Genomic DNA, 10,103 nt, shown 5'->3' with positions numbered 1-10,103 from the left:
GTATAAAACTGTATTTACATTAAAGTTTCCTTTACAATGCATGGAAAAACTCTTCAGCCGTGACCCTCAGAGCGCTCCTGTCACATATAATCAGCACGTATTTGGGACTATGATACACAGATGAACAAAGCCTGGGCCCTGCCCTCCGGGGGGCTGGACGAGGCTCAGGAAGAGACCAACCTCTGCCCAAGCATCTAGAGAACGCTTCCAGGAGGAGATGGCATTTTGAATTAAGCTCAATCAACTGAGTAAATGATCAAGTGGTCTCCAACATCCGCTCCTGCTCTGAAAATGTGACGCTGTGCCCACTCTTCACCTGGCTGTGCCCGTAGTCTCTCTGTGCTCTCTGCTGGAAAGGGGGGCTCAGTCATGGATCGGGGGAACTGTCGGTTCAGGTGACTCGGGTTGTGCTCCTCCGTGTGGTTCTGCTTTCCCCGGAGAGATTTCTATCGGAGCAATTTTAAAAAACCGAGTCAACAACTGAGAGCTCTTTGTTTATACAGATTGAAGGTTTGCTTTCTTCTCCCAGACTCTCTGACAGTACTTGCATATTTGAAGGGTTTACCCAGTTGTTAATGCCTTTATATCCCACCTGAAGGCTGTTATCTTCAGGAAGCTCTGGGGAGGTTCAGGATAAGTCTGAGGAGCCAGTTTGAAGCCAAACTTGTTTGAAGTTGGTGGCATTTTTGTGATGCCGGGGAGACTAAACCTCCAGTTGAGCTTTTGATAGTTACGTATGGGAAAGGTCACAGACTAGAAAATATGCACTTTTTAACCATCTTACACGCAACAGTCCTTACAAAACAGCATGAGAAAAAATTTTTAATGTGGAACTTATGTCTGCTGTATTTAATGTCTGTTTATTTGCACCCAAACTCAAATAAGGATTTCCTACGCTCTCAGCAAACTACTATCTTATATTGCATTGAAAGACTCTAGAGCTAGAAAGAATACCAATTGCTTTAAATCACTAGATAGGAAGTTCCGATGTAATCTCTTTTCATTAACCCAAATGCATGTTGGTATTTGATATAATCTTTAAAAATTAACTTTCTGGTAATAGTCTATAAGGTAAAAGAATCTGAAATATATATATATATATACACACACATTTTATGTATATATAAACTAAATCACTTTGCTGTACATCTGAATTACAACACTATAAATCAACCATATTTCAATTTTTTTTTACTTGTAATATTTTTATCTTACTTTCTGACTTTGTATTCTTTGAGAAAGGGACACTCTAAATACACAAAATAAAGGAAGGAAACAGGGTGAACAGCAGTTAGTTCTCAACTCTAGATTCTATCCATCACCATGGTGTTATCTCCAGACACACAGTTTTTTGGTTAAGAACAGAAACCAAATACATTTTGGATGCTGACTACACAAATCTGAAGAAGGTCCTTATCAGCTCTCTGCTTCTGTGCTTTTAGACCAACAGTTTCAAACCCGATCAGTTGACGCCTCTTTTCACATTCAATATTTTGCAACTCTTCCTTTATTTACTATGCTGGCATAAAATTCACAGAAAATATTTGCCTATGTAATTTAAAAAGATTTATATATCAAGGAAAAATAAAAAGAAAGCAATTTCTAATAAAACATGTTATCAATATGTAAAAACTTGGGCACCATCCACTAAAAGACACAATGAAAAAGATGCTCATATCAATTCTTGAGACTCGCAGTGAAGGCATTTATTACAAATGCAGACTGATAGAGCTGTGTGCCCACTGGTGTCAGGATTTTATGTGAAATATCTCAAAATCAAGTTTCCTTGATTTTGAAGAACATAATCAAATTTTCCTCAATTTACCTATAGTTACATTCCTGGAAAGTGTGCCACATATTAAAATTGTGAGGGGAAAGTATTTTGCGTTTGTACATAAAATAATTGGTTTCAGGCTCAGATGATGGTAAGCTTGTCTTTCACTTATGGAAGACATCAGAAAGTATGGGGGACGAGTTTTCACTGTGCATGACAATTCTGTGTATTGTTAACAACACCAGGAGGATGCATTATGAGCAACATCCCCCATCCAAAGACTTCAAAGGCATGGCCTAAACCATCCCTCAATTTTCAAAATTCCCCCTAGGGGGCGGTACTGCTCTTAATGAGAAACACTATTATCAACTCCAGAGATGGCCTTTAGGTGGGTGGATGTCCCAAAAGTGTGCAAACCAGAACTTCAGCCTTCTCCTTTTGCCTCATAATCAAAGTTTTGGTATAAAGAAAAAAATTAAGTCTACACCAAAATATGGAATTCACACTGCTTTGGATGAAACTGCAAACACTGAAAAGGGGTCAAGGAATTCTACAGAATATCACTCAGCACAAAAAAAAACATTTAAAACAGGCCTTTTCTTGGATGACAGAGTATGCTTGTCAACTTTTTCAGAATCATAGGGATGGGGGCAAGGGGAGAGGCAAGGATGTGTGAGGGAGGGGAAAGGGACAAAAAAAGGCAAAAGGTAACTGGAGAAACTTTTTCAGCAAAGTGCTTTTAAGGGTTCACTATTGGGCAAAACAGACTTTGGTTCCAATCACTCCTCTGTCATTTACTGTCTATGGATGACTCATTCAATCTCAATTCTTCCCATGTGAATTGAAGGGTAATAATGGTGTTTAACACGCTTGCTAGAGTGATTAGGTGAGGTGTATATATAAAGTGGTAGGTAAAGAGTAAAATTCAATTAATGTTGACTGTCACTATCCTTTAAGTTTCAAATGGCCCTAGAGTATTGGTGTTTGGATATATTTCAGATTTGGAACAAAAATGACTCCTAGACACAAGAAACAGAGTAAAATTCTGTGTTATTTTTGGATATTCTATCTCATTCTCTTCAAATATCATCCTACAAATATGGTGGAAATCTAAATCATTTCCTTGTAAGAAAAAAAAAGCAGTGTCCTTAAGAAACTGAATGATTATAAAACAAGGCTGATATTCCTAAGATGTTTCAGAAAAGGACTTTACATTTCAAGTTAAAGAAGGGGAAAGGCTAACTCAATGTAACCTGAAATCACAAACATGTATATTACAGATGAAATTCCTAGATTTCAGTGGTCTTCTTGGTATTTAGTCCTCAATATGTCAATATTTACATCACAAAAAGCATTTTATGCAGAATCTCAAGCAAACTGGCTGTCCGATCACACCTGAGAAATGAACAGAGGGACAGAAAGCTGAATATTGTGGCAAAAGTCTTAAATACAATGTTCTTTCTGAGGGTAGATTGCTAGCCAAAATCTACTCAGTCAAGGGTAGTAGACAATGAGAGATCTGTATATGTAAACACAGTGCATGCCTCTGTGGGGCAAGAATCTAAGCCAATTCTAGGGAGAGCTTTAAATATGCAATGTTATGAAGATTCCTGGCAGAGAAATTCAATAAAATATCTGTTGAATGAATATAGGACAGTGAGAGTTCGTGGGGGAAATGCATGAGAAATAAACTCTCCTTTATACTTTAAACAATCACGAAAAATTATGCTACAGTTATCTTTCCTCCTCCTCATCAAACACTTAGCATATCTATCTTCTTAGCAAATGTTAAACAATATTGTTAACTATAGGCACTCCACTGTACAGTAGATCTCTAGGACATATTCATCCTGATGACCAAAACTCTATACCCTTTGGCAAAAACTACAGAAATCTTTGAAGCCACTAAATGCCTGATTTATCATTGATATAAGATTTAGAAGAGTTAAGTATATATTTTTTGTGCGATTATCAAATCAATACACTCTTTTAGGAAATAAGTTTGGTTACATGTATCAAATATATAAAACTGCTTTAAGCGCTGGTAATTTCCTTTTTGGAAATGTATCCCCAGTAGCAGGCCTTATCCTGAATGGCAGCGCTTACGTAATACTTTATCATGTTCCAGGAATTACTCTAACCACCCAAGGTCACATTGCTACAAAAGAGAGGATCTAGAATTTGAACTTGGGCCTGTGTGCATGCTGACAACTTTAGTTGTCTTAGCTACAAAGATGTTCTCTATGGCATTAAAAGTTTTTTAAATTTATTTATTTTTAATTGAAGGATAATTGCTTTACAATATTGCATTGGTTTCTGCCATATATCAACATGAATCAGCCATTGGTATACATACGTCCCCTCTGTTTTGAACCTCCATTTTTTTTTTTAATAACAGGAAAAGTTTAGAAACAAACTAAATGTTCATCAGTGGGGTCTAAGTTAAATAAACAATAGTACATCCATTGATAGGACACGAAGCAGGCGTTAAAAGTTAGGTTTTAGAAATATGTTTGCACAGGCAAGCAAGACATTCGGCTCAGTGGGAGGGGATAAAAACACAAAGCGTATAGTCTTTCAAGTTTACTACATGTTTCCTTTGGATGTTGAGATTTTAATTTTCTTCTTGGTGCTTTGTTATATCTTCCCAATTTTCTAGATGAACTTGAGTTCCTTCTGTACTCAGAAAAAAAATTGCTCATAACAAATTTCTGTCCAGATCAGCACAGCCCAAAATGCAGTGCAAGTCATACGTAATTTAAAATGTTTTAGAAACCACAACCATATTAACCAAATTAAAACCAGGTGAAGTTAATTTTTAAATATGTATTATTTTGCCTATATATTTAAAACATTACATTTTAACAAGGAATCACTATAAAATATTAATGGACTATTTTACTTTTTGGTATTAAATCTTCAGAGTCACTTGTAGCACATCTTAATTTGGCCTGGTCACACTTCAACTGCTCAACAGACAACTGGCAACTAACTACTGTGTTGGATCTTGGCAGAAGTTTTATTTTCAGATCAAATGTGCCCAAAACATGACTCTGAAACTCTCCACTAATTACCACAATCTCCATGCAACCACATCTATGTGGAACTGCTTCCTTGATGAAAAAGATGTGCTTGAGACCTAACACTTGTCAGCTATGTGATCTTCAGCAAGTTAATTGACTTATCTGTACCTCACTGGACCCATTCTGTAAATGACATTAATGCCTACTTTGAGATGTTGAGATTTAAATAATGTATTAAAACACCCAATACATGGAAAGCACTTTATAATATATTGTTATCTAACCCTTGACCTTTGCAACCCTCCTTATTCAGATAAAGGTTAGACTTAGCAAGAGGAAAGACAAGATTCTTAGCATAGATGTAGGAAATCTTATTTAAAATGGTCCTAGAACTAATTTGAGGGGATGTGAAGAGAAAAGCTGGGGAGTCTATTGATACAACAAATACATTTGTATTTTAAAGGGGGCTATTTGATGGCAGGACACAAACGGCACACTTTTCTGCTTGCTTCACAAGACTTTCCTTTGGCAAATATTCAAGCACTAAACAAACATAAAAATCACTGCATATGTGCCAAAAGGGACTTAGGAATAATTAAAAAGACAGGAGAAGATAATTACTTTACAGCATTGTGATGATGATTTTTGCCATACATCAACATGGATCAGCCACGGGTATACATGTGTTCCCCCATTCTGAACGCCACTTCCACCCCCTCCCCACCCCATCCCTCTGGGTTGTCCCAGAGCACTGGCTTTGGGTGCCCTGCCACATGAATCACATTTGCACTGGTCATCTATGTTACATATGGCAATATACACGCTTCAATGCTATTCTCTCAAATCATCCCATCCTCTCCTTGTCCTACAGAGCCCAAGTCTGTTCTTTACATCTGTGTCTCTTGCTGCCCTGTATGTAGGACTGTCATTACCATCTTTCTAAATTCCAAATATATGCGTTAATATATAGTATTTGTGTTTCTCTTTCTGACCTGCTTCACTCTGTATAATAGACTCCAGCTTCATCCACCACATTAAAGTTGACTCAAACGTGTTACTTTTTACAGTTGAGTGATATTCCACTGTGTATACGCACCACAGCTTGCTTATCCATTCATCTGCTGATGGACACCTAGGTTGCTTCCGTGTGCTAGCTACTGTAAATAGCGCTGCAGTAAACATTGGGGTACATGTGTCTCTTTCAATTCTGGTTTCCTCAGGGTGTATGCCAGCAGTGGGACTGCTGGGTCATATCAGAGTTCTATTCTCAGTTTAAGGAATCTCCACACTCTTCTCCACAGTGGCTGTACCAGTTTGCACTCCCACCAACAGTGTAAGAGGGTTCCCTTTTCTGCACACCCTCTCCAGTGTTTATTGTTTGTAGACTTTTTGATGACGGCCATTCTGATTGGTGTGAGATGGTACCTCATTGTGGTTTTGATTTGCGTTTCTCTAATAATGAGTGATGTGTGCTCAGCTTTTGTGTAGGTTTCAAACATTTCAAAATTAAAAACTGGAAAAATAATCAATTATAATAGGAGGCCATTAATCATGACATGCATTTTTTTTAGCATCACTGTTTATAACAGGCCACCAGAAACTATATAGATGGCTCAAAGAATGACTAAGAAATTAATATAATCAAGGGTAAAATATTATATAGCAACCAATTCACACTAGCAAACCATTCAATTCATAGAAATACGTAATGAAATAATATGAACTAGGAGAAAAAAAGGCTATAATCCATGATCACAGCAGTGAAAATACATGTGACAGGCATTTACATAAGCTAAAGATAAATTGGCAAGGTAGGAATATTATTTTCTCTTCTACGTAGGTTGTCCACATTCATAATAAAAAAAGAAAAATAAATAACACATATAGTAAATCATGTTTGCTAAGCAAGCATCTTACATCAGACGGCAAGAAGGCCAGGGAGAACTGTCCCTCTAGCACAAAGAGTACCAACAACCATCCAAGGATGCCGTGGCAACCAGCTCCCAGTCCCAATGTACAGTTTCACCTCCTGCTCGGAGCCCAATAGCAGATTTGAGATTTTTCTTAATCAGAGTAATTATTCAGAGCATACTCAATACAAACCTTTGACCTAAACTAGCATCACTATTTTTTACATGATAATTCCCCAGTCCTTTAACTACAAGAGTGCACACAGGTAAGAACAATTAAGCCTGCTGGCTTTCATAATTGCTGTAGTCTGATAGCATGCAGGGTAGATCAAAATAGCTGGTTGACATGAGAGAGAGTGCCTGATTTTCTTGCACAAGCACTTTGTGCTTGAAAAAATAAAAGCTAACTCATTTAGTACTTAAAAATTAACAACATTCACATTGCCTTGTGGTTTAAACGATGACTGAACAATAACTCAAGTGAGCTCTGCTCTGTATTTCCTTTATTGATATAATTAGTATTCTTAGATCTTTTAAAGTTGCTCTTCTTTACCCCTAGGGGAAAACAATTTCAAAAGGCTATATACGTACGCTGATTCAAGATATGCTTTCTCATACATTCAATGTCTATAATTTTGGATTATAGAGCAATATAGAATAATTCTGGCACCAACTCTTTAGCAATGCTGTTTAAATACAAAGATGCCATTACATACAAGCCTAGGATTTTTCTGTTGCATTGCATATGAGCAAACTTATGGAACACTGCTTACAATATAAACCTTGGCCTTAAGTTTTTGGGAAATGATTACTTCAGAATATGGTGATTAAGAGACTCCTAAATTGGTTGAAAAACACAGAGCTAAAATTCAGTTGGGGTTGAAACACACCTTATAAAGAGTTGAGATCCAAGAGACTCGTGCACAGATCTTTGATTTACCACTCATTTTGCAGCACTTAAACCCAAAAGAACAGATTTGCAGATTGTTAAAGTATTATTCTGGTGTGGAAAAAAAAAAAAGAAGAGTTGAGATCCAAATTATATACACTTGACAAAACTTAAGTATTAAGTCAACTGGTATGTTTTGGGGGAAGTACCAATATAAGATTAATAATATGTGGTAAAATTATTTGCCTTGTCCCCCAAATATTTAAGCTTTGAAGCAGAATGAACTGAATGCCAATCCTGGTTATAAAACTCACTCGTGATCTGGGTGTTCTCGGGCAAAATACTAATTTCACTATGATTCAGTTTTCCTATCTACTAAAAAAGAATTAATATAATATACATGTATATGTTTATACTCAATATATGGCTTCCAAATTTAAAAAGTATTTAAATGATGAGCATGAAAATACTGGGAGCAATATCAGTCACTGCTACGGTACTCTTATTATTCAGCAATTGTCTTATTCCAATAAATAATTTTTAAAACAGCCTTTTAATCAGTACCAGAGTCACTTTTTTTTTTTTTTACATAACTTTAAGTCATAGGGCTAATTATACATGATATAGAAATCTCACCAGCAGAACTGCACTATTTCAACTTAAAAGAGACTTGAAGACAGGATCCTAACAGTCTGAATCCTATTTAAAGAAGCCATCAAAAAGGGAAACTTGAGATGGGTAAACAGACTTCCTCTGCAAAAGTTCATCTAGAAAACTAAAGGCTAAAATATTCATTCCAGGAAATTTGTCTGCAAAATCCAAGATCAGAACGTCATTCACGCAAAGCATTCAACGACCCCGAAGGACAGCGGAGACATTTAGTAAAATTCAGATCTTAGGACTCCCCTGACAAAAAGCAACGCGACACACAAAGGGAGAGGCAACCTACACGCAAGACAGTGACGGATCCGCTTGCAGCCCCTCTGAGCAGCTTCATAGGAAGGGGACAGGAAGCTAAAGTATATTTGATGAATGAAAGTGAGGACTAGGGGTTTTGGAAAGCACAGGAGACGCACCCTACCTTGCACAGATTTCCCGATACTGTGTAAGTGAGTGATAGAACTGTAGTTTTGGGCAACATTCTTCAGAAACGCTTCCATCTCTGGCTGGTGGTGGTAGCTGAAGTCCAGGGTAGCTACCGCAGGCATCAGCAGCCCTAGCCAGAGGCGGGCGCAGTCCATGTTCTAGAGATGAATAAAAATAATAAAGCTGAGCAGAAAAGGAAGGCGGTGGGGTGGACGGAAAATGTGAAAGTTACTAGCTTCCGCTCTGCTCTCTAGCATCAGATCACCCGACACTAAAGCTCGCTGCTTCCGAAAGAGGTAAAAGTTGGAAGCAACACCTTCGGGAGTTAGCGCACCCGGAGCACCGGCAGCTCCAGGTGCCCACCATCCCGTGGCCCACCCAGCCCCTCCGCACGTCCCCACCGCCCTCCATCGCCCGACAGTCGCAGCCGCCGCGCCTGACCCCGCGCACCCCAAGCCTCACCCCTGCCCAGGCGCACACCGCCGCCTGGCTGCAGCCGCTTGCCGAGACCAGACCTTATAGCCGGGCCAGGGGGCGGGCTCTGAGGTCCCGCCCTCGACATCTGACTGACGTCGCTTTGGCCCACTCAGACACCGCGCAAGGCACTCCGGGGCGGGGTCTAGCCGGGCGACCCGGGCACCTCTGCCTGCTTCTCACCTGAGCCCGCCGGCGCCCACGCGGCGCGAGGGTTCCAGGGCGCGGCGGCTTGTGCCGAGGCGTGGCTGAGCGCTGCCCGAAACCGAGTTACCTTGCGCGGTCTTAGTTTTTGCCGGCGCCCTAGGTTGGAAGTATCTTCACCTCGGCCACGGCTCCGTCTGCTGTAGGGGTCCCCGCGCTCCGCCCAACAGCTGCAGCGAGGGCTGGGCCGGCCGGCGAGCCCGGGGCGCACCTGCAGCCCCACGATGCGCCCTGAGTCCCGGGCGGCCGCAGCTGCAGGCGGGCACTTATGCTCTTCGACTCGCCAGGGCCGAGCTCTCAGACGCTCCAGGCGCCCGCAGCCCTGCGGTCTCGTGGAGTTTCAGAACGTGTGTTCCGAAGTTTTAAATGGATCTTGTGCAGTCCAGGAAAATTTCCGACAAATATTTATAGTGTATGAAAGAAAGAGAAAGTCGCTCAGTCGTGTCCGACTCTTTGCGACCTCATGGACTATATAGTCCGTGGAATTCTCCAAGCCAGAGTAAAGGAGTTGTGTAGCCGTTGCCGTCTCCAAGCGCTTTTCCCAACCCAGAGATCGAACCTAGGTCTCCCTTCCTGCAGGCAAATTCTTTACCAGCTGAGCCACCAGGGAAGTTTGACTAAATCAAAGTTAAATTGAACACTGACAAGTTGGAAATCATGTGCAAGAAGGCATCAGCGTCATCATTGTAATGTCGACGCTCCCTCCTCCCACGCTGCCCAGGCCAGTTTCAGGGCCTAAGGTG

The 10,103-nt window shown here is 40.2% G+C and overlaps 1 protein-coding gene across 5 annotated transcripts in view; it reads right to left on the bottom strand.

The window, feature by feature from the left end:
• Positions 1–9,358, bottom strand: part of CPM (carboxypeptidase M) — a 71,896-nt gene extending 62,538 nt beyond the window's left edge. For 2 of the 5 annotated variants that reach the window (XM_065934662.1, XM_065934664.1), the window contains exons 1-2: positions 9,340–9,358; positions 8,678–8,840 (exon numbers count right to left, since the gene is read on the bottom strand). In XM_065934662.1, coding sequence (XP_065790734.1) covers positions 8,678–8,837 — 160 coding nt within the window. In that variant the 5' untranslated portion in view covers positions 8,838–8,840; positions 9,340–9,358. Of the gene's footprint in view, positions 1–7,597; positions 7,708–8,677; positions 8,841–9,144; positions 9,162–9,339 lie in introns of those variants that run through there. The other 3 variants (XM_065934661.1, XM_065934665.1, XM_065934663.1) reach the window with 2 other exon arrangements.
• Positions 9,359–10,103: the final 745 nt, after the last annotated feature.

This window comes from Muntiacus reevesi, chromosome 4 (assembly GCF_963930625.1).
Source record: "Muntiacus reevesi chromosome 4, mMunRee1.1, whole genome shotgun sequence".
Classification (NCBI taxonomy): domain Eukaryota; kingdom Metazoa; phylum Chordata; class Mammalia; order Artiodactyla; family Cervidae; genus Muntiacus; species Muntiacus reevesi.
Note: the sequence above shows the minus strand (reverse complement) of the source record. Positions and strands in the feature narration are given on the sequence as shown.